We start from the raw sequence: 25,820 nt of genomic DNA, 5'->3' as shown, positions 1-25,820 counted from the left end.
CGGCATTGAAAATTGTTCTGCTGCTGCCCAAGCAAATTAAATTATATTAATCTTGTGATCGCAATTCAAAAGCACTAAATATCCGTCTCATCTGACACACGCATTTGTGATTTATGTGAGTGTGGTGCATGCTATCTCTGGAGCTTGCAATTACACACGAGTCCTGCATGCATCCAGATATATGTACTCCACAGACAGGAGAGCACAGAGAGGGATTACTCATGCTACTCAATCATTTTTGACCCAGGAAAAACCCTCATGGAGAAAGACCACTGAACTCCCAAACGGGTCAAGAAAATGAAGAGGAGCTTGTTTTTAAAACGCATGTGACATCTATGGTGTGGGTTCACAAAAGCCGACACAGAGCAGAACAAATGTGACCTACTATATGATATCATTTAGCGAGACAGTTTGCAGAAGTAGTTTCCATTTATAAAGTAGCCTATTTAATTCACTGACTGGATTTTCCAAAAATAGGCATTACATTATGGTTATTTCATATATAAACCAATTTTTTATGAATTTCCAGAAAACTGATATACTGTATATTGTTATCGTGATATAAAATTACTCCTATTGTGATATAAGATTTTGGTCATATCGCCCACCCCTAATAAGTAGGCTTTCTTTTGTCTCCCAAAAAGCTCAAATGTTTATTAATGCTGTATTTACTGAATTTTTCGTATTTTTTGCATTCAGGCATATTCAAGATCCAGCCAGTCAGAGGTTAACATGGAATAAACCACCCAAAAGTGTCCTTGTTATTAAGAAAATCAGAGACGCCAGTCTGCTGCAGCCTTTCAAAGAGCTCTGCGTCTTCCTCACACAGGTGAGAGCTCCACAAAACACAGCACAAGAAAAATTCTTGCTTTTGTAGATCTGTCTGAATCTACAAAAAAGTTTTCCAGGTTTTATCTTTTTTGACGCTGTATTTGTTCTGTTTTAATGGCTTTTAGCAAAAAAATATGATTGTTTACGTGGAGAGGAAAGTCCTTGAAGATCCTGCCATCGCTAACGATGAGAGCTTTGTCTCTGTCAAGAAAAACTTTTGCACTTTTAGAGAAGGTGAGATATATGTCCAAATGACTACACTCGTGTGCTGTAACATGGTACACCCATATAGTACATGTTTGTGTGTTTCAACATATTTGCATGGTTGGATGGATATCTTCATGTCAACATCGCTGATACAAGTGATTTTAGAATGGAATAAAAACCATTTAGCCTATTTCTACAGCTTGCCGTATCCAAAAGTTTAGTTTGTTTCCACGACTTTCACATGACCAGTGTTGGAGAAAATAACTTTCAATTATGAGCAGCTTTTGAAGCTACAGTTTCAAAGTAGTAGAACTACTGTCAAGCTGCACTTTTAAAAAGTAATCTGCTACAATTAAACAATGTAGTAGCTAACTACACTGCTTCTCTGACTGTAAAAAGATTATTCCTTTTAAACAGCTTTAGAGAAGCTGCATAGCACACATGAACTTGCAAGGGAAGTCAAGACTTTCTCAAAAATGACTTGCACTTTGGGTTACATTTTCATCGGATGACTTCAGAACACTTACGATGTGATGCAACACATGAATCACATGCACTACTGTATTGATACTTTTGAGTCCTTGTTAAGCTTTAATGTGAATCACTATCAACCTTCTATATTGAAAAGGATTGGGATATTTATTAAATTTTTACAAGAAAGTAATTCACACAGGTTTGGAACAAGTAAACGATGACAAGACATTCATTTTTGGGTGAACTATTCCTGTTAAGTTAGTAGCTTTGCCATGTTTTGTTAATTACTCCCCAACACTGCACACGACTTGTCAATAAGCGCAAATGGTGATAGTTCAAAGAAAAAATACAATTGTTTTTCCATTTATTCAATAAATCATTCAAGAAAAAAAGCAGGTATGCAATCAATTTTTTTGTCATACTGGCAGAAGACTTTTAACGGTGGGATTTCTTGCTCATAATGTTGTAATTTGTGCATGGTTAAGATCAGGGTTTTCTTTTATACATGTTGTGTGATGAGTATGAAGAGTACGTTTATTTCCCACATGCACACCAAGATTTAGAATGTATATTTGACCTGAAAAAGTGCATATTCTCACACAAACTATTAGATTTTTTTAATTTAACAAATCTGTAAATTTTTCGTTTCAATGCAGTTATGTAAATGAGTATATTTTAGTTGTAATTGTTCTGTTTAGGGCGGGGTATTGATACGGATTTCCCGATTCTATTTGATTCCGATTCGCAAGCTTTGGATTCGATTCCAATCTCGATTCTATATCGATTCATATGGGCACAGTTCCTTGACAATGTCAATTTTGCTTGCCTATCTCAGCTAATGCTCTTCATTTTAAATAAACTTCCAGGCAACCCTTTTGGTACAATTTGAAAAAATATATATACGTTTTATTATTAGTTTTTCATCAAATTGGTAACATTTTAGCTTTTGAACATTTTTCAAATTCAGTCAGTTCCATCAAATAATATCTTGAAACTGCATATATTATGTTGCATATATATTTTTATTAGTCACTTGCAAAATTTGTACTATTTACAAGGATTTACATTGATATGTTGAACGCTAAATCGGTGCCATCTCTTTAAGACAAGTGTAAATAATGAGAGAGGACGTGTTTGAGACCCATTGAGCTTTTGTGGGATCAGCTAGACTGTTGTGTGTGTGTGTGTGTGTGTGTGTGTGTGTGTGTGTGTGTGTGTGTGTGTCTGTCTGTCTCTGTCTCTGGCCCGACAAGACAGTCACATCTATGGCAGGATAATGCTGCCTCCGGAGGCTGTATACGGAGTTGCGATGAAAATAAGGTGCTTTTCAAACTGTTCGGAGACCAATTTCATTAAGAGTTCCATTCATTCAAAACAGATTTCAGTTAAGCCATTAACTGATTAGGCAGCAAGGTAGTAAGTCCACTACCTACATTTTCGGATGCAGCCCCATTTAAAAGCGCATCACATGTGCAATAAGTAAATGTCTTATTCACTATGTACTGTATGTACATTTGGTTTGATTCTGTATTTTTTGAGTAAATGCATTTGCTAAAGTGGACATGCCATCCATGGTTGCTGGACTACTGTGTGTACTGTTATTTCCTTCCTAATATATTAACAATATCATCATGCGCAAATAAATTACAAAAATGTGATGACTAAACAGAAATGTGAAGAAACGGCTATCTACCATTTAAAATACAATATTATTTTTTTCGTTTTCTGTGAAATTGAGTAAATATAGTGCTAAATAAGATTCTTTCTTTTTTTTTTTTTTTTAGCTATTTTATGTTATTTACTATATTAAAATGTGTAATTTATTGGCATTGTATCGGCCACCGTGCTCTCTGGATATCAGCCAAATAAAACCAATGTTCGGTTGAACACTAAATGACATAAATACAGTATTGCTCGTATCGGTACTCTGTATTGGCTGATACATGAAATTAGGTTCTTGCTACTTGTATTGGTCTTCAAAATTGTGATCGGTGCATTTCTAGCTTCTAGTATAACTAACTTCTTGTTTAAAAATGGTAGACTGACTCTAGATAAACCATATTAAATTATGAGTGGCTTGTAGCTTAACAAACAAGTAGCTTCCCCAATAGTGCTCATATTTATAGCCCAATTATGAATAATCAAGATATTTATGGTCAAACATCGTGTCAAACAGCTCTGCCTTCTGATTCATTCAGATATTATTGTTACATTAGTTCTGTTCTTCCTTTAGGTGTGGGCTGGGAAATTTCTGCTTTAGTCTTTAAATGGCCTGACATTAGTCTGTGGGTTTTGAGACTTTCCACTGGATCTTTCAGTCAGCCTTTGTAATAAATTCATAAAATTTAGTTTTTAACAGTTTGATATAATGATTATGGTTGAAAGTATATTTCTTTAGAAAGAATTGTCTTTATTTTAAAGAGTGCTAAAACTCTCCTGGTGCAATGTTTTTGTTACAAATCTGAACAAAATTAACTGGGTAGTTCGCTTAAAAATTAGCAATCTGTCATTTATTCACCCTCATTTTGTTCCAAACCCATGTGACTTTTCTTTCATGAAAAATAAAATGTGAAATTGTAAAGAACATCCTGGCCACTCTTTCCTGCATAATGAAAATGAATGGGGACTGCTGCTGTCAATATCCAAAAATGGATTTTTAAAGTATGATTAAAAGTGTCTTCTGAAGCCATGCCATAGCTTTGAGGAAGAGACCCAAATTTATGTTGTTATATACTGAAAATCTTGCCCTCTGCTCCACCTGGTATTAAACTGTCTTTCTTCACAAGAACACAAATGAAGATTAATAAGATCAATCTCTGCCAGATCCTTATGGATGTACACGAGTGCCAGCACTTTGACGGTCCAAAAGTCACATTTTGGCGGCATAAAAGCAATCCACACGACTCCAGTTGATCAAAGAATGTCTTCTGAAGTTAATCGATATGTTTGTGTAAGAAACAACCAATAATTAAAAGGTTTTTAAACTTTAAATCGTTGCTTTCATCACGGTCTCTGATGCAGTTTGATATGACTGAACTCTTGCATGATGTTCATTCTTCTGTTGTAAATAAGCACCGTTTCCGAATTCTTGCGTTAACTCACCGAATCGCTGTCAGGAAGATTTTTTTTTTTTTAAAGTTATTAACGTTTTAATTATCAATGTATTTTTTACACATATTGATTTGCATCAGAAGACATTCATTGATTGACTGGAGTTGTCTGGATTACTTCTATGCTACCTGAAATATGACTTTTGGACTGTCAAAGTGCTGTCACTCGTGCACATCCATTATAAGGACCTGACCTGATTTGTGTTCTGCTGAAGAAAGACACATCTTGAATGGCATCAGGGTATGTGAATATCGAGAGAATTTTCATTTTTGGTTGAACCATTCCTTTTAAGATGCGTTTTTGGTGATCCGATCACAAGTGGTCTGCCGAGACACATTGCTGTTTCCACCTGGTTTTAACATGCGTCTCAAGGGTAAGGTCTAAATTCATGACAACATACATCAGTCACTATGTCAGTGTGTGACTTCACGATGACAAAAGTCATAAAAGAAAAAGAAATGTGAAAGAAGCGCACTGTTTTTGCATCCGAAATGTAATCTGAGCTCAAATGCAATATTTCGAGTTGAATTATCGGTTATTTTGGTGAAGTACCTGATGTAGCCGTTTTATGAAACAAGAAATGGGATTTGTGTTAAACGTTCTTACAGTAATGGTTTATTTACATTTCAATTATTTGTATTATTATTGTTTACATTTATAATAGTCTTTATAATCTTCATTTTTGGTAATTTTCCACCTGTTGTCTAAGACAGATACTTGCGTCACAGCAAATGGGGCTGTTGGAGGAAGTTGGAGACCGCAAATGTTTGGATTTGGGGAGGGGGTTATACAGTAGGACTATATGATTTATTTGACCACTGTTATTTTAATTGCTTTTGATTTAGTTTGAAGTGGAATTTGAATTTAGAAGTATATTTGCTTGAATTTTTTTCCATTTCAATAAATTTATTTCGTTTTTAAAGCAAAATCAACTGTGCAAATGAAGTGTGTGTAAACATTATCAACGAACCCTCGATCCACAGCCTAACTTTGAAGGATGGGTGCTTGTTAATGGTGTCTATGCATGTTGATATCAGACACACAGGAGAAAGATCCGTAAAGGTGTAGTGCTTGTATATGTATTCTTTTTTTCAAATTTTTAGATCGGACGGTTATTTCCATTTTAAAGCCACATGTAACCGGCAAATTTTAAACTCTTGTTTTAGTGCAGAGGTTGAATGACAGGTGTGAGGTGGTGCTTCCCTGCTGGGCAGGTTGTGTTTCACACCTCAAATGTGATGTGCTCAAATGCGTTTTTGACTACATCCGTATGTGGTTTAGGTGACTCGATTACAAAACATTTTAGACCCTGTTTTCCCCCTGTATGTCACTCTGACCACTTTGGATCAACAACAAAGCTTCTTAATACCAGGCGGAAATGGGTTCTTAGATATTTTGCATCCGGTTTGATGTCAGTGATGTTTAGTCATCAGCATAAACATGAGAATGTGTGGAAAACTTTGACCTGTTGATGTGTGTTTCACAGATTATGATGATATTTCCAAGCGCGTAGACTTCATCATTTGTTTGGGAGGAGATGGGACCTTGCTCTATGCTTCCTCACTCTTCCAGGTGTGTTCATAACTGATGTAATATTGACAGAATAATGAAAGATGTTTCACAAGTCATTGTATGAAGTCATTTTGGTGAGAACTTCTTCTAATAGCCTCACTGTAACTGTGCGTGTGTGATGTAGGAGAGTGTGCCTCCTGTCATGGCCTTTCATTTGGGTTCTCTGGGCTTTCTCACACCATTTAACTTCGACACATACCAGTCTCAGGTCACACAGATTATTGAAGGTGAGTCTCATTTTCCAGGTTGTTAGAAAGGTCTCAAATATGAGACTGTCCCAGCTTACTGATGTGCTTTAAAATCCCTATCCATGTTTGGTTGACACTCTATTTCTGTTGTTTTGACTTTTACAGCACATAGGGTCAGTTTAGTAGGTTTTGATTTAGGTGTTTTATTGATTTTTGTTGGGGCTATAAAACTCTTCATTTGTACATATTTGTGTTCAGGCAGTTCTTATAATACATACAATACTGAAAATTATTTGCTAAAAATAGTTTGGTCTAATTAAAATCAACCATTTTACCCAACATTTGTGTGTGATGTAGAGTGTTTCAAATCAGTCACTTATGAGGGTCCATTTCATTTTTAATACTGCCTTAGAAGAAAATCTCCAGGGCTGCCAGGGTTTTATGCAGCGTTTTTGTTGGTCCACACTGTAGGTAATGCTGCGATCATTCTGCGCAGTCGTCTGAAAGTGAAGGTGGTGAAAGAGTGTGGAGAGAAGAAGGGAACCATGGATGAAAAGAGTTTGATCATCTCAAATGGAGACACTGAACCCAACCACAAATCTATGCAATATCAAGTGAGTACCACAGCCCTGCCGCTTGGCAATAACTATGAATTTAGTAAAAAATGTTGTGTAAAAATTATGCCCTGGCAAAAACGCCTCCAAACACATTGAATAGCACAAGCACATTGTCAAAACACTTGACATGGCAACATGACTAATAGCGAGAGATCCATGGACAATGACAAAGGGTGGCATTCAGGCTGATGTTCAGCAGGAATTCTGGACCATTCTTTCTTACAGAACTGCTTCGGCTCAGCCACATTCTTAGTGTGAATAACCCAATAGAGATGCTGTGGAATGACTTCAAGAGAGTCAAAGTCTGGGCTCGGATTGGGACAATCCAAAATGTGGATTTTAAAAAATTTATAAAATTTAAGCCATTCTGTTGTGAATTAGCTTTGATGTTTAGGGTCATTGTGCTGCTGCATCACCCAACTTCTGCTGATCTTCAGACAATATCCTTTAGGATATCTTGATAAACTTGAGAATTTGTTTTTTCCTCAAGCGGTCCAGGCCCTGAAGAAGCAAAGCAGCCCCAAATCATGATTCTCCCTACACCGTACTTCACCATTGAGATGATGTTTTTATATTGGTATGCTGTGCCCCTTTTACAGCATACCATACTTAGTGCTGCGTTTTCTTCCCAAAAAATGCAGCCTTTTCATCAGTCCACAAAGTATTTTCCCAGTAGCGCTGTAGTGTCAAGGTGTTCTTTGGCAAACTTCAGGCTCGCAGCAATGCTTTTGTTGGAAAGCAGCGGCTTCCTTCGCTGTGTCCTGCCATGGACACCATGCCTGTTCAATGTTTTCCGTGTAGTCCATCAGCAGTCTTGAGAATAGTAAACTCAAAATGTTTGAGTGTAAGTCATAGTAGCTCTAACCCACACCTGTTTCATTAATTGGATTCCAGGTTTTCCAATTCTTGGGGTTCACATACTTTTTCCAACCTACAATTTGAATGTATTAAATATGTAAAAGAACAAATACAATAATTTGTGTTTTTATTAGTTAAAACCGATTTGTTTGTTAATTATTGTAACTAAGATGATCAAACCAGATTTTAAGACAAATTTATACATAAATGCAGGTTATTTCAAGGGTTCACATATTTTCTTTACAATGTTAGATATTGTCTTGTTTTAAGGGAAATCATTTGTGCTTATAACAAGAAAAAAAACAATATTTAAACTGAATCAAATTTTGTTTTGTGGATAAACTACATTTGGGTAGATTTCTCTGAACAACACTATATCATTCTGCTTCTCAAGTCATTTTTTTCTTGTTTTAAAGATCTTTCAGAAAATTATTGTGTGTGTGTGTGTGTGTGTGTGTGTGTGTGTGTGTGTGTGTGTGTGTGTGTGTGTGTGTGTGTGTGTGTGTGTGTGTGTGTGTGTGTGTGTGTGTGTGTGTGTGTGTGTGTGTGTGTGTGGCGTGTATTTATCACTTTGTGGGGACCAAATGTCCCCATAAGGATAGTAAAACCGAAATTTTTGACCTTGTGGGGACATTTTGTCAGTCCCCATGAGGAAAAACAGCTTATAAATCATACTAAATTATGTTTTTTGAAAAGGTAAAAATGCAGAAAGTTTTCTGTGAGGGTTAGGTTTAGGGGTAGGGTTAGGTTTAGGGGATAGAATATAAAGTTTGTACAGTATAAAAACCATTATGTCTATGGAAAGTCCCCATAAAACATGGAAACACAACATGTGTGTGTGTGTGTGTGTGTGTGTGTGTTGTATTCCGTAAACAGTTATAATTGGAATAAACCCTTTTTATGTCAAGTTATATAGTTTGTGGTTGAAACTGGACTTCAGACACAACTCATCCCATAAGTATTTAGAGTTGGAACAATCTGTTTAACAAAAAGCTGTTGTGTAAATAATCTGATAGATCTCTGTTCCTCTGTCAGGTGCTGAATGAAGTTGTGTTGGACCGAGGTCCATCCTCATACCTCTCTAATGTCGACCTGTTTCTGGATGGTCACCTGATCACCACTGTTCAAGGAGATGGTTAGTGTGCAGTTAAACCTGAACCAGCTAATTATACCTGCCCTGATAGTGTATCTATTACAGTGCTATTACACACACACAAAACAATTCGGTCACACTTTATATTAGGTGTCTTTAACTACTATGTACTTACATTAAAATACATACAATACAATGTGTTTGTATAACTACATGTTGTTCTACAAAATTCTCACAAGAGTCACATTTGCTGCAACTGAGGTTGAGGTACAATTAGGGTTAGGAGTAGGGTTAAGGTTGGGGTTAGTGTTAGATTTTAGGGTAAGGGTTGGTTTAGGTTTAAAGGTAAGGTTAACAGTTTAACTACAGATGTAATTAAATGCAGGTACTTTTAATGCAATTACAATGCAACAACAAGTATGCACATAATAAGTACACTGTATCAAATGCTTAAAAGCACCTAATATAAAGTGGAACTGAAAATTCTTTCTCAGCATTTTTGGTTTTCATCTTTTTAACCATTGACCGTTATTTCTTGGAGAGGTATTAAGGTTCAATGCTTAAACAATGCTTGTCCTATATTTTGCAATAAATATTAAAATTTTAATTTATAATATAATAATATCAGATAATTATAATATATTACATTATTGTAAAGAAAGCATTGATTAGACAGTACAAAAAAATGGCTTCAGAAGTCAGTATATTGTTTGTTGTGTTTCTATATCATTGTACATAAGCCTATCAGCAACACAGGACGATTTCTTACATTCTGTCCATACATGCATCAGACCAATGCCTTTGGTTGCGTCGCATTTTACTGGTTTTCAGCATCTTTAGCCATAAAGATGGCACGCTTTTAGGAAGCTGTGTCAAGATAAATCTAGTTCAGAACTTAACACACTGGCACTCATTTTTTTTGTCGTTTTAGGTTCATGCTCGATTTGCTTAGTTGGTAGGAAAATTCATTATTACGATGGCTTAATTTCATTGCATACATTTTTAATGGTGGTGTTTTTATATAATTAATCTCACCGAAATAGCACGTTAAATCAACAGCCTTCGTTTTTACCAGATAACAAGACCAAATACAATTTCTTTGGTAAAGCCATAAAATTCAGTGAATCAGCTTTTTTTTTTTAAACATTATAGGACTTTTAAGAGGAAAAAGTATCAATCTCTCTGTCCCTCTCTTTCAGGTGTGATAGTGTCCACACCTACAGGCAGCACGGCATACGCTGTAGCAGCAGGTGCCTCAATGATCCACCCCAATGTTCCAGCGATCATGATCACACCCATCTGTCCACATTCGCTCTCATTCAGACCCATCGTTGTGCCTGCGGGTGTTGAGCTCAAGGTGAGCACAGCTTAAAACTGCTGCTGCTGCTGCTCACTTTGAATGCATGAGGGCATTCACTCAACCCTGTTTTGTTTGGTTTTGATTTTAGATCATGCTGTCCCGTGATGCCAGAAACACAGCCTGGGTGTCTCTTGACGGCAGAAAACGGCAGGAAATTGCACACGGGGACAGGTAGGTGACATCAACATCATATGAAACAAGACAAAACTCCTGTAAGACTTATGCAGACCTGTTTAAATATGCTGATAAATGATCTTGAAACTACTTTCACAGTCTACAGTTTACTTCAGTAATGATTTTTAATGGACCACATTGAAAATCAAGATCTCGTTTAAACCTGAAAAAAGTTTTAGAAGTGATTTAAAATGAAGAAGAAATATTTAAGATCTGTTGTCTTTCTCGGTCACTAATCAAATGTAAGTACATTTGTGATATTAACTCTGGTAAGATTCTATTTTCTTTGCTTTCATTGAAGCACACAGGAAGATTTTCACATTCACAAATAATGCTGGGAGGTGCAGCAAATGATTACATGGACAAACCTTTCTGTTTTTTTTTTGTTTTTTTAGCTGAATGCATCTTGTTTTAAAGATGATTAGATGGTTGTTTTCTTTTTTACTAGAAAACTTTTTGGCATGTGCCTTTCTAGAAACTTAATGCATGGCTAATTTTGTATGGATACTTCTCTCTACCTTTTAGTATTACCATCACTACATCCTGTTTCCCTGTTCCCTCCATCTGTTTCCGCGATCCGGTGAATGATTGGTTTGAGAGTCTGGCTCAATGTTTACACTGGAATGTTCGTAAGAAACAGAGTCATCTGAGTTCAGAAGAGGAGGAGTTCTGAACACTTTCATAAACGTGCTTTCCAATACTATTTATTAAATGATGTGGTTTTTTTTTTTTTTTTTTACATTTAGTTTTATTTAGTTGCAGTACTGTATTTTCTCTGTTTATCATAATCATCCAGTGGTCAGGGTTTTCAGGAATCTCAAGAAAACAAGTCCAGGTCACATTTCACCCATATATATATATATATATATATATATATATATATATATATATATATGTTTTTTTTTTTGGCTTACAATAATGAAATTATAATGCGCTTAATTGCAATGAAAATAACGTCTTAATAAAAAAAATAAAAATTATTATAATGTTCCTAAAAATAGGCCTAATTTCTCTGCAAAAAAAAAAAGATGGAATTTTTTATATATATAATAATATTATTATTATTAAATTGTTTTTAAAGGTGAAATATGACCCGGATGTGTTCTTGACGGGTTTCGTGAGATTAAACCATCTAACCGATATCAGTTAATTTCATTATATTGTTTTGTAAAAGTATCATGTATTGTCAGTTCTTTCAAACAAGATAATTTAAAGGATTTTCAGCAATAAGTGAATTTTATGAAATTATAATGCGCTTAATTGCAATGAAAATAACGTCTTAATAAAAAAAATAAAAATTATTATAATGTTCCTAAAAATAGGCCTAATTTCTCTGCAAAAAAAAAAAGATGGAATTTTTTATATATATAATAATATTATTATTATTAAATTGTTTTTAAAGGTGAAATATGACCCGGATGTGTTCTTGACGGGTTTCGTGAGATTAAACCATCTAACCGATATCAGTTAATTTCATTATATTGTTTTGTAAAAGTATCATGTATTGTCAGTTCTTTCAAACAAGATAATTTAAAGGATTTTCAGCAATAAGTGAATTTCAATAGATTGTGCCTTAAATCATGAAGAGCATTGTATCAAAATCCAGTCGTTCGGGGAAAATGTATTTCTTCTGCTGTATTTACAGCGCATTTACAATGTACTTGCTTCGTACATCTCAGTAGATATATTTATATCTAAGCTTGAATATTCTTAAGAATGTTTTTGAAACCACTGTATTCATTGCATTGGTGTCTTACTGGTCAACAAGTAATCTAATTAACAGTTTCTCCATTCCAGGTAAAAAGGACCATAATGTTTTGTTTTTTTATTTTCCCAGTTTTAGACATGTCATTTTTCTATTTTTTTATTTTAATTGTGACATTTTGTATCTTCCAACATTATCCTGGTGCAGGTTTATTTGTTTTGTTGTTTTCAGGGGTGAGAAGGGGTCAAAACATAATATGAAATGAGCAAATTGTGGTTTTAAGTGCCCTTCACAGGAAAAAAGCTGAGCTTCTATAACTTGGAAAGGTAACATTTCAGAAGGGAAAGATTAAACATAGGCCTACAGGTGTTGGACAAAAGAACGGAAACACTCCTTCAAAATGTGTTGTTCTTTGAAGTAATGAACAATTACAAATGACTATTACCAACTGCTTGTGCCAGCTATAAAAGAGTTCTTTGATATATGAGCTTTCAAAGCAATCTGTATTATGTACCAGACATCCTGAATCACAAGTGCATCAATTACAAAAACTGCTAAATTATTTCATCCATCAGGTGGAACAAATAATGTGCACCTATGAGTCATCAGAGGGACTACTGTCACAAGCAAAAGCTCGCTTACAGACCCAAAGTGTTTTGCGAATACTTCCTCAAACAACCACAGATAGAATGTAAAAAACAAAAAAAGCACACTGTGAGTTGGCAGACCTGTCATACTGAACCATCACGTGTCCAAGATTAGATCCATAATGTTGTATAAGGTATAATAAAAAAAACCTAGAACTTCCTCAAACATAAGATGTAAAGATTTAATGCAAAGTTCAGGAGATTTCCACCTACTCCATTTCATTTATTTTCTGAAAGGATACAGCAGTATATCTCACACAGTCCAGTTCTGTTGAAAGAAGCTGCTCTGAAGCCAAATGATGATCCTAGTGCTACTAAATATGTATATATTCAGTCTTTCTGTTATTTTGTCCATCTCCTATTTAAATTTACAGGCATAGCATATGGTGCAGCAGACTCTTGGTAAATGACATTGGTTTGTTTTTTCCTGGGCCTTTTGTTTATAACATGTTATTAGTCGGTTACGGCATCACTTTATTGATTCATATTAGTTTGGCGGTCCCACCTGAAAATAATTCATATGGTCAAGGGGATAATTTTCATTACTTTCTTTGAATCTTTTTACATTTAATATATAAAGTTTGTCACTTAAACATGTTATGTAATCTGAATGACATCAAACTCAAACCAAATGATTTGTAAAATAATGTGTTTTTGTAAAAGCTGATTGGGTAAAAATGTAAGATATTTTTTATCAGAAAATGAGAACAAGGGATTTTGTAACAAACAGCTGTGTGATTTGCTGAGGACTAAAATACATATGAATTGTCACTAACATTGATCTTTCAGTCAGTTTACACGGCACATCTGTGTTTTATCACATCCTGTCAGAAGTCAGTTTTTATTTACTGTCAGATTTTGTATTATTATTCTAATGTTATTAAAAATAACTTTTTCCATAATAAAACTAAATCTCTCTCTCTCTTTGTCTCCCTTTTAATGCACGTTTCTGATTTGGTTTTCAAAGGATGTTTGCAAAATTTCTACCAGGCAATAATGTCTATTTTTACTCCATGAGTTTAAGACATAACCATGTTTGAAATGTGTTGTCTTTATCTACATGTTTAGATAAGTGACAATTGTGATAAATTCCAGTTTATATAATGCAAAACTAAGATCTAGATAAATCTCTCAAATCTACAGCTACTGTGACCGTGATTTTGTGTTCTTTTGTTCGGTCACTGTATCTCCTGTTGCTTTTAAGCCTATTGAATCCATCAATATGTATCCATCTTTACCTAAAAGTTCTTCCTTGTTCCTTGTTCCTGCATGGACTTTCATCCTGTAAGGTGTGCATGCTTCACAGAAGTGTGTTTTTCTTCTGGAAATACAGTCAATAAAACCTCTTCAGATGGCTGTTTATTTAATGCACTCGTTCCTTGTGTTACACCATTATGGGTGTTTCTAGGGAAAGGGGAAAGGGGAAATTTTTCACTGAGTTTCCTTGTTTCACTGACACATTCCTCTGATGTTATCTTTAAAATAAAGCATGAATTAACAAGTGTGTTTGTTCTGGACTTAAGAAGCCCGGAAGTTGTAACATTTATAGCAGATCAGAGAAGCTCTGATGATAAAAGAATGTGATCCACAGTAATGTTAAAGAAGTCTGGACAGACTATAGTTGGCAAGGCATCGCAAGCATGAAAGTGTACATCCAAATTAACTTGATTTTTTCCAAAGAGTTATTGATTATTAGTGGAAATGTGTATATACCTTTCTAGACAAACCTACCTAGAGCTCCTAAATTGTTAGTAGTAAATGCTTCTGTTGAAGCCATCAGTCCACGTTATTTCCAACATGATCACATGCAAGTAGGCAATGTTGTTTCCGAGAGTTCCAGTACTCTAGGACATCCAATATAACCATGGGGCAAGTGCGTTGAGTCAGCAGCATGGAAGAGTCATGTTCGGATTCCATATCAGAGGGTGCATTGTACCCTCTTGCATTACATTTTTACTTTACTGATGGTTAGGTTATGTACGGGGGTTGGGACCGTGTTCGAAATGTGTCCGAGCTCTTGGAGAGTCCCATTTAAAGTTACTTACCCAACCCCCTATATTTTATAAAGGTAGATTTCATATTAACAAATGTACTGTACAATTAATCTAGCTAATCTTAGTCACCTCTTTATCACACTATTTTTTTCTCTCTGTTTCCTGGGGTTTTCCTGCAATACGACAGGGCAAGGTCACCACATGTTTACCTGAGAACTACCGACAGTGTTCCAAGGAGGGAAAAACCACAAACAGGCGACAGTGTGTTGGGAGCCCAAGGCTCATCAATGCACAAGGGCAATGAAGGCTATCCCATCTGGTCCATATCGACAGAACGTGTACTGTGGCACAAGTCACAGAAAATTGTAATTATGGTTACATGAAGAATATATATCACAACCCACAGTGCATCGCACCCTACTGCGTATGGGGCTGTGTAGCCGTTGTAGCTGTTTTGGGGCACACGGAGGACCAACAGCATATTTGGCAGGTGGTCATAATGTTTTATCTCATCAGTTTATTCATTAAAATGAGTCATTATTATTTTACTGAGTTGTAAGACGAGAGTAATATGTTAGGCTTCATAATAGATTATAATTCTTTTGAATTTTGAATAGTGGTGACCGTGGGTGAGACGCACAGTGTATTGTAGAGCCATAAATAACTCAACAGGAAGGATTATAATATATTAGAACACGGTAAGAAAATCAATGGGTTGATTTTACTTAAATACAATTATTTGGCAATTATTTGCATCAGCTTTTCTGGCATTTTGACATATCAGACTTCATGTTTTCAACATGTAACTCTGACCCAACTCAAATTTAGATTACAGTCCATTGTTTTAAGTCATGGAGACTTAGTATTTATCTTGTTAGAATCTACCATTTTAAGTAGAATTTACTTAGATTTTCTGATAAACTACACAGATATTTAAATGAGTTACACTTGATTTTCAGATGCATTTACTTTATATTCCAAGGTTCATAATAAAGCCTGTTATTATAAAAAGTAAAAAAATGTGTAGTTAACAAGTGTCTCAAATAAATAAATTAATATTTTCAGTTTGTATTATGTAAAACATTTATTTCCAACATTTCATGTTGTACATTTTAAATACAATTGTAAATGTGTCTAAGAGGTTGTTTAAAAAAAATCTAAACTAAAACACACATAATTAATACACCAAAAGACACAGATATGAGTACAAGGAAGTACAAAATAATAGCAGATAAAGTACTTTTTTTGTTCCGGTTCAGACGTTCCACTGCCTTCTTTCAATATGGTAACCAGTTGGAACCAAATTAAAGAACGGTTAATTACGTTCTTAAAAAATTACTTGCAGTTACAGGTTTCCAGCATCGACTGTCTCTTGAACTCTTTAGACTTCAAAGAATGTATGAAATTGCACGCCCTATTTCACTCCCGCATCCACAACACAGCATTGCTCATTTACAGGTTATACAATATATAGTTGAAGAGTTGAACATGTGTTGAGACATACAAACCAAAGTGGAAAGACTGAATCAAAACCTGTAGTGCACCACTGTGCTTCACAACCACATTACCACCTCAGAATTGTTTGTAATTCAACTGTCCCTTGTTAATTATTCCTTCGTATGTAATTTTTTTAATAAATAAATGAATAGAATAACGACAGCTTACATTTTCCAGTTTTGTCTTTCTTTTCTTTCACAGCTTGGCACGCTCTTGCACTTGGGAGTCTTAAAAAAAGATTGAAAAATTTTACTTAACGATGTTCATTGTTTCTTTCATGTCTACATTCCTAACACAGCATTGTTGGATTACAGGTTGAAAACATTTACTAAACCAAATTGGTAAATATTATCTGCAAGCAGCAATGACGGACCCAAGCACCATGGGTCCATTTCCACTCAGTGGCTTTCGGAAAACAATGCAAGGTGGACACATGCATTTGTCGTTTGACATTATTCTAAACAATTTTGAAGCAATTTGGGTAAATATTAGGACTATTTTAAAGTATTTTGTAAGAGCCACACTTTCTGCTGCCAGGTGGTGGCGCTATGACCGTGGCCCAAAATAGTCAAATCCATGTGATTACATTTACATTTATGCATTTGGCAGACGCTTTTATCCAAAGCGACTTACAGTGCACTTATTACAGGGACAATCCCCCCGGAACAACCTGGAGTTAAGTGCCTTGCTCAAGGACACAATGGTGGTGGCCGTGGGGTTCAAACCAAGGACCTTCTGATTAACAGCCCTTTGCTTTAGCCACTACGCCACCACCACTCCTGATTAGCACCCAAGACTAAACATACATCTCAAGTTTGATCAAAATCACACATTGTACACAGAAGATGTGAAAACTTCCTGTTTCCCATTTTCGCCATTAATTGAATGTCTCGCCATAACAAAACCGTTCAATATATCAAAATCTGTTTGCAATTTAGCATCTTCAATGTCTTGTCATAATGTTGTCTAAATGTGGTGACAGTCACATGAATCCCCTAGGGGGGTAGTATTTAAAAGTTCAGACTTCCTGTTGGGCAGACCTAATGATTATAACTATGAAATTTGTCTGGTTTGATGAGAACTATATACACTCACCTAAAGGATTATTAGGAACACCTGTTCAATTTCTCATTAATACAATGATCTAATCAACCAATCACATGGCAGTTGCTTCAATGCATTTAGGGGTGTGGTCCTGGTCAAGACAATCTCCTGAACTCCAAACTGAATGTCAGAATGGGAAAGAAAGGTGATTTAAGCAATTTTGAGCGTGGCATGGTTGTTGGTGCCAGACGGGCCGGTCTGAGTATTTCACAATCTGCTCAGTTACTGGGATTTTCACGCACATCCATTTCTAGGGTTTACAAAGAATGGTGTGAAAAGGGAAAAACATCCAGTATGCGGCAGTCATGTGGGCGAAAATGCCTTGTTGATGCTAGAGGTCAGAGGAGAATGGGCCGACTGATTCAAGCTGCTAGAAGAGCAACTTTGCCTGAAATAACCACTCGTTACAACCGAGGAATGCAGCAAAGCATTTGTGAAGCCACAACACGCACAACCTTGAGGCGGATGGGCTACAACAGCAGAAGACCCCACCGGGTACCACTCATCTCCACTACAAATAGGAAAAAGAGGCTACAATTTGCAAGAGCTCACCAAAATTGGACAGTTGAAGACTGGAAAAATGTTGCCTGGTCTGATGAGTCTCGATTTCTGTTGAGACATTCAGATGGTAGAGTCAGAATTTGGCGTAAACAGAATGAGAACATGGATCCATCATGCCTTGTCATCATGACATTTTCACTTAGCGGTGTACTCACTTTTAATGCCAGCGGTTTAGACATTAATGGCTGTGTGTTGAGTTATTTTGAGGGGACAGCAAATTTACACTGTTATACAAGCTGTACACTCACTACTTTACATTGTAGCAAAGTGTCATTTCTTCAGTGTTGTCACATGAAGAGATATAATTAAATATTTACAAAAATGTGAGGGGTGTACTCACTTTTGTGAGATACTGTATATATATGTACAAAGTTTGGTGACTAGCTCAAAAGGGATGTGCTACAGAGCCCCGAACATGCCCATCTTCTTGGTAGTGCTACAGAGCCCCCTCTGCACTCCCATGTATGAACTTTTGCACAGCCCTATTGGCTGACAACTCTACCGATGCAAAATGAGTTTTTGTGCATGTTAAGTGCCCCAAAAGCCCCGGAAACCTTAAAAAAAATTTAAATAATAATCCTTAGAAGAACAATGGGGCCAGGGGGCACTAGAGAGCAAGCGATGGAGTAGGTAGCATTATACACTGCTCTTCAGAACATTTTGCCATTTAAGTATTACTTTGGCAAAATAAAAACAAAAAACCCACAGTCTTTCTTCCAACTTGCTCACTAACTGAATAGAAAAACAATCCATGACCGGTAAGAACACCAAAGGCCATAATACTAACACTGCAATGACTGGGCCTGTCAAGACTAGCACACAGTGTCCCCCCGGGGGCCTAGAGTGACTACGGTGACCCAGCTCCAGCACCTGCTACAGCGGTAAGTCCGACTGAAATCATTGCCTTAAAGAATGAACTCTTAGGCATTGTTGTGAGCAGATCTTGCAGCTGTCTTCAAGGATGAGATTCGGAGGGCCTGGGTAGCTCAACAAGTATTGATGCTGACTACCACCCCTGGAGTAATGAGTTCAAATCCAGGGTGTGCTGAGTGACTCCAGCCAGGTCTCCTAAGCAACCAAATCGAGTCATATGAATAAAGAGAGATAATATTCCCGAGGTTGACACATGGAAACAAATAGAATAATATTAGTGTAGATGCCATACATTTTTTTGCAGAGTTATAGATCATGATCAAAGTTCTAGCAGACCTAACTTAAGCATCCTAATTGTGTGGTGAAGAATAAATTGGGTGTATGCCTGGCTAAATAGATGAGTCTTTAATCTAGACTTAAAAAGTGAGTGTGTCTGTGTCCCAAACAGTGTTAGGGAGACTATTCCATAGTTTAGGAGTTCAAATTTAGTTTAGTTTTCAAATTACATATTGGTATCAAATATAACACCTAAGTTCTTTGCTGTTTAAGAGGATGTAACAGTACATCCATTGAGAGTCAAATTATATTTTAGCATCTTATTTTTAGAGGTTTTTGTTCCAATACCTTGTACCTCTGTTTTGTCAGAATTGAGTAGAAGGACATTTCTGGCCATCTGCTAATTTGGAGAATTGTGAAATTTCGTCGGATTTCGAAGAAGTCGGCATGTTATTGTCGGCATAACAGTGGAAACTTATTCTATGATTCCTGATAATATCTCCCAGGGGAAGCATATTTTAGGAGAATATATTAAGAGCATATATTACTGTACCTAAAAATCCCTCTAGATTGTATAGGCTTGGTCTTAAAGACACACCCACCTGCTAGCGATGTCAATCAGAAGATGGAGACACAATCCATGTTTTTTGGGGGTGTGTTAAGATCCAAGAGATTTTGGTGAAAATTCTAAGTTTCATATGCAATGTTTTAGGCCCTCGAATATCATTTTGCCCCAGACTCTGTATTCTGGGTGATGGGGCAGTCATACATTTGGGGGACAAACACATAAAAATTGGGTCCTGACTAGTATTATGATTGGCAGGCAGATTATTTTAAGGGGATGGAAGTCAGATGGGGCTCCCTCATTTCCAGAGTGGTGTGCAGAGATGGGGAGGGTAGCAGCTTTTGAGGAGATGTCGAGCAGAGGGCTGGGGGTTTGAGATTTGTTTGATAGGAAGTGGGGCAGGTATTTGATGTTTTGGGGGACTCTCAGAAAGGGGCTGTGGAGAGAGAGGTTTAGTTTTAATTATATATAATTATTATATTTAATTTGTAATTTTTTTTATTTGTGTATTATATTTGTGACCACAGAGGTGTTTGTTGGGGGTCAAAGTGGGGTTGGTGAGGGGGAGGGGTCATAGTGGGGGTTAAATGTTGAGTCAATAAAAAATGTTAATTGAAGAAATTTTCAAACCAACTGGCTTCCATTTTATACTCTGTATATAATGACTCCCTGTGTGTGGGGTCACTGCCTGAAACATTATGACAAGCAACCATATCACTTATTATAAAGGAAATATTGCCTCTTTTGGAAATCCTGATTTCCACTTTTGTGCTGCTTTCATCCAGTGTAAAGTGGATGTGAATACCTGAGAGCATGTGGTGTGTTGTTTGGGTCCTTGTAGGCAACAGGATATCACAGTTTCTTCAGCAGGGATTCTGGCCAGCTGGGTCAGTGTGGCAGGCTGATCAGATGTTTGACGTCATCACCCTTCCTGCCTGCTGGGCAAACGACATGACACATTTTGATCACACAACACTAAAAAAGGTTGAGTAACAAGTTTGTGGTATTTGACGAATCCAAACAGTGATGAATTAAATTTGATTAAAAAAGCTATTAGAAAAAGATGACTATTGAATTCCGTGGAGACTTTTTGTTTTCTGCACTTGAATTATCCTAGTCACTCAAGACATTCCTGACACGCATGTCTTCAACTACATTTACTGACTGATGTAAACATTTACCTGATCTTATGCTTAACCCTGTAAAGACTTCATCACTATTTGCCTCCAGTTCTTGGCATGAAAATGACCTGTACATCTTGCTTAGGGATGCAGGAATGTTCAGGTGCACTGCCCGAGGTATGTACCTCTTTGCATAGCCAGGGACAACAGACAAAATGGAGCTTTTGACAGGTTCCTTTTCAGTGCTTTCTGATATATGTAGTATAATGTAGAATGCTGTGTGTTCATCTGGTGTTGGATGTGGAAACTTGGCAGGGGGGATGTCACTACTACACCCATCAGCAGATCTCTTTCTCTGGGCCTTTGTGAAAGCTATCTGGCTCTCTTCTGCATACCCTACTATCCTTATGGCTGCCATACTAGGCTCGTTCCAGATACAGGCCTCATCAGTGCATGCAGTGGCACTCAGTTTGTTCACTGCTGCTAGCAAAGCATAGAGTATGGCACCTACATGCGAACGCACTTCTCTTAACCCTGCCATAAAAGTGCTGTGGCCAATTCGCACCAATCACTCCTTCCCCACAGCAACCCAGGCTGTCAATTGTGGGTCATTTAAACTGTATGAATGGTTTACCTGACATTGAAAAAAAGTTTTGATTGGATTATGTCATAAGATATTGTGTTAACCGAACCAAAATATTACTGCCTTGTCACTTCTGCCCTAGAACGCTGACTACAGTAACCCTGAAACTAATGTTTGGTCAACGTTAGGTAGCTAGCTAAAGTTAGCTAAATAGCACTCACCTTTGCGCTGACAATGAAGAATTTCTTGTCCTTCATGTCCCAAATGGCAGAATTATTGACCCATCCATATCAAAAATACATATAACTATCTGTACTTTTGTACTCTTTCATCCTGCCGGCAGTGTAAGGGGGAGGGATTCTCCACAAGATATATGTAAACATCGCCAAAGTGTAGCTCTTGCAGGGACTTTAGTGATTGAAATACTGCGGCGGGTGCTGTCTATGGATTGCCAGTGCCCAAAACTTGCAGTTTGTTCAAATATCTTTGTTTTTATTCTTTAGAGAGGTTAACTAAATATTTGTGGCTTAAAACAGATGGAAAATGAACAGACCTGTGCTGCAGTCCTGTGTTGGGTGCCATGTTGGAATGTTTTTCCCTCCAAGTCTATGTGCCAGTCACGTCACTGAAAACTATGAATAGGGCCTCTGCATGTTCAGTGCTTGGACCCTAATAAGTGCAACTTCTTAAGTTAAAACTGTATTACTGACAGACTGCATGAATCTATCTCATGGCCTAGTCCACTGTAGAGACATGTTCATTCTCTTAAAACCAAATTGCATCATTCAATTTCAACAGTCATGTCTTTTAAGTAAATGTTACTTAAATAGTATACAAAAAAGGCACACATCTACAAAGACTTTTAGAGATTACTCAAGATAATACCGCCGGTGGCAGCCGCTTTTTAAAAGCGGCAGCCGCCTTCCTACCGCCTTCGTTCCGCGGCCGGCCCGCTGGCTATCCGCCGTTCCGCCGCCATTATATCGAAGGCGGACCATCGGAGGCAAACGCTTTTTTCGAGCGATCTGCCGCCGCTTATTGTATATATATATATACAGGTGAAACTCGAAAAATTAGAATATCGTGCAAAAGTTCATTCATTTCAGTAATTCAACTTAAAAGGTGAAACTAATATATTATATAGACTCATTACAAGCAAAGCAAGATATTTCAAGCCTTTATTTGATATAATTTTGATGATTATGGCTTACAGCTTATGAAAACCCCAAATTCAGAATCTCAGTAAATTAGAATATTGTGAAAAGGTTCAGTATTGTAGGCTCAAAGTGTCACACTCTAATCAGCTAATTAATCCAAAACACCTGCAAAGGGTTCCTGAGCCTTTAAATGGTCTCTCAGTCTGGTTCAGTTGAATTCACAATCATGGGGAAGACTGCTGACCTGACAGTTGTGCAGAAAACCATCATTGACACCCTCCACAAGGAGGGAAAGCCTCAAAAGGTAAATTGCAAAAGAAGTTGGATGTTCTCAAAGTGCTGTATCAAAGCACATTAATAGAAAGTTAAGTGGAAGGGAAAAGTGTGGAAGAAAAAGGTGCACAAGCAGCAGGGATGACCGTAGCCTGGAGAGGATTGTCAGGAAAAGGCCATTCAAATGTGTGGGGAGCTTCACAAGGAGTGGACTGAGGCTGGAGTTACTGCATCAAGAGCCACCACACACAGACGGGTCCTGGACATGGGCTTCAAATGTCAAACGTCTTACCTGGGCTAAAGAAAAAAAGAACTGGTCTGTTGCTCAGTGGTCCAAAGTCCTCTTTTCTGATGAGAGCAAATTTTGCATCTCATTTGGAAACCAAGGTCCCAGAGTCTGGAGGAAGAATGGAGAGGCACACAATCCAAGATGCTTGAAGTCCAGTGTGAAGTGTCCACAGTCTGTGTTGGTTTGGGGAGCCATGTCATCGGCTGGTGTTGGTCCACTGTGCTTTATTAAGTCCAGAATCAACGCAGCCGTCTACAGGGACATTTTAGAGCACTTCATGCTTCCTTCAGCAGACAAGCTTTATGGAGATGCTGACTTCATTTTCCAGCAGGACTTGGCACCTGCCCACACTGCCAAAAGTACCAAAACCTGGTTCAATGACCATGGTATTACTGTGCTTGATTGGCCAGCAAACTCGCCTGACCTGAACCCCATAGAGAATCTATGGGGCATTGCCAAGAGAAAGATGAGAGACATGAGACCAAACAATGCAGAAGAGCTGAAGGCCGCTATTGAAGCATCTTGGTCTTCCATAACACCTTAGCAGTGCCACAGGCTGATAGCATCCATGCCACGCTGCATTGAGGCAGTACTTAATGCAAAAGGGGCCCAAACCAAGTACTGAGTACATATGCCTGATTATACTTTTCAGAGGGCCGACATTTCTGTATTTAAAATCCTTTTTTTTTATTGATTTCATGTAATATTCTAATTTTCTGAGATTCTGAATTTGGGGTTTTCATAAGCTGTAAGCCATAATCATCAAAATTATATCAAATAAAGGCTTGAAATATCTTACTTTGCTTGTAATGAATCTATATAATATATTAGTTTCACCTTTTAAGTTGAATTACTGAAATTAATGAACTTTTGCACGATATTCTAATTTTTCGAGTTTCACCTGTATATATATATTTATAGCATGCAGTTTATCAAGAATAATGATTGATCAAACCAGACAAATTTCCATTTGGCGTTTTAATTCCACATTTCAAAGTACAGTAACTGTCACTGAAACAAGATATCAGATCACTGAAATATAAATAACAGAAAAATACAAACATTATATTATATAGGTTTCCAATTCAATTTTTTTTTTTTAAAACACTATTGTAACACTTACAATAATTGTTAATAATATAAAGAGGTCAGCTCTGGGATAAAAAGAATTACCAGTAAACATAAGCAATGAGGATATTTGGTACCAAATAAAGTGCAGGATACCAAATAAATTGAGGTATAACATCATATTTACAAGTCATTTCTAACAATAGGTTAAGTGGTAATAATTTAGAGTAAAGCTCTGGAGTAGAATATACCATTATAACTGCAATGCTGACCGGTGGCACAAGGATTTACAAGCTATATTTAACAATAGAATAACAGTTAAGCACTGTGACTGAATGAAAGTAGAATTTTTGGTACTAGTTAATGTGCAATATCAAGTATCAGAGGTATGAAATAGGATTTACAAACTATAATAGAATCGTTAAGCACTGACAGAATGAAATAAGCCAATACTAAAGTCACGGTAAGTAGAATATTTGATACCAGATAATGTGCAAATATCAAGTATTAGATGTATAATCTAGGATTTACAAGCTATATTTAAAAATAGAATAGTTAAGCATTGTAACAATGAAATAAGCAGCAAATTGTACATGAAATAATTGAGATCTTTGGTATCAAGGAATGTGCAGGATAACAGGTATAATATACATTTTGACATTCAACTTACACATGACAACAAGTGGGAATAAATATAATTAACAGCAGAAAATCTGGCTGTAGAGAACACAGCCAATCAGAATGTCTGGAGAGGTTGGGGTCTGCGTGGCGTATTGGGCTAAGAATCACCGGTTTTCCCCGACCTCCAGAATGAGGCAGTGCAAACTGGCATATCTTCAGTGATTCCTCGTGCGCCTGTATAAAAGGACAAACCATCCCATATTCATCCAAGGAGCTGCCCTCAAAGCAGGGTCACGAGAGGAAAGAAAAGAAAAAAAAAAAAGAAAAAAAAAAAGCAATTTCCACAGTGAACAGTGTGGATTGGGTGAGTGTAGTCTGACACTTTTAGCAGGCTTTTTTAGGGGTCTTGATGTTACTGACTGCAGGATAAAGAAAGGGTTCCAGTTGTCAGTGATGCTGGGGTGTTAGTAGTCAGCCTAGGTTTAAGGGGTCGGCTGTGGGTCCCTCTCAGCTGTGCGGCGCCTTTTTCCACCTTCATGTTCAGATGCTCCTTTCAGGTAACGCGTAACGTTAACCTGGATGGCCTCATCAGTGGCATCCTGGGTTGCCGGGTTCTTCCGGATGGCTCCTGTAGAAAATAAAGATCTGTCATTCCATTTGAATGGCATAAGGTCATACACATCTAATAAAAAAAATATCGAACTTACTTTGAACAATGGTCTTCAGGAACATATCTCTAAAACATGCTTTATCCCCTACACCAGTCCAGGTTGTATTGATGGAAAGGTGATTAGAGAAGATACTCTGAAGCATTCACACACGGTTGTCTTTAGGTCCCTCCCACATTTGATTGCCAAAACCGAAGCTGAAAATACAAAAAAACATGTTACAAATTACATTTCTCTGAAGCTTCTCATAAATTTAAAATGTGACAGGCTGTGGATTCAGACTGTAGAATATGCAGTGTACAATCTTAATTTTACTTTTTAGATTACCCTATG

General features: G+C 36.9%; 1 protein-coding gene across 3 annotated transcripts in view; it reads left to right on the top strand.

Annotated features, from left to right (window-relative positions):
- nadka (NAD kinase a) overlaps window positions 1–13,016 on the top strand; it is a 34,330-nt gene extending 21,314 nt beyond the window's left edge. For all 3 annotated transcript variants that reach the window (XM_052093902.1, XM_052093901.1, XM_052093903.1), the window contains 9 exons: window positions 700–829; window positions 957–1,065; window positions 6,110–6,195; window positions 6,320–6,422; window positions 6,855–6,997; window positions 8,894–8,993; window positions 10,151–10,308; window positions 10,400–10,482; window positions 11,011–13,016. In XM_052093902.1, the coding sequence (XP_051949862.1) occupies window positions 700–829; window positions 957–1,065; window positions 6,110–6,195; window positions 6,320–6,422; window positions 6,855–6,997; window positions 8,894–8,993; window positions 10,151–10,308; window positions 10,400–10,482; window positions 11,011–11,158 (1,060 nt within the window). In that variant the 3' untranslated portion in view covers window positions 11,159–13,016. The remainder of the gene's footprint in view (window positions 1–699; window positions 830–956; window positions 1,066–6,109; window positions 6,196–6,319; window positions 6,423–6,854; window positions 6,998–8,893; window positions 8,994–10,150; window positions 10,309–10,399; window positions 10,483–11,010) is intronic.
- Window positions 13,017–25,820: the final 12,804 nt, after the last annotated feature.

Source organism: Xyrauchen texanus, chromosome 27, assembly GCF_025860055.1.
Source record: "Xyrauchen texanus isolate HMW12.3.18 chromosome 27, RBS_HiC_50CHRs, whole genome shotgun sequence".
Lineage (NCBI taxonomy): Eukaryota > Metazoa > Chordata > Actinopteri > Cypriniformes > Catostomidae > Xyrauchen > Xyrauchen texanus.
Note: the sequence above shows the minus strand (reverse complement) of the source record. Positions and strands in the feature narration are given on the sequence as shown.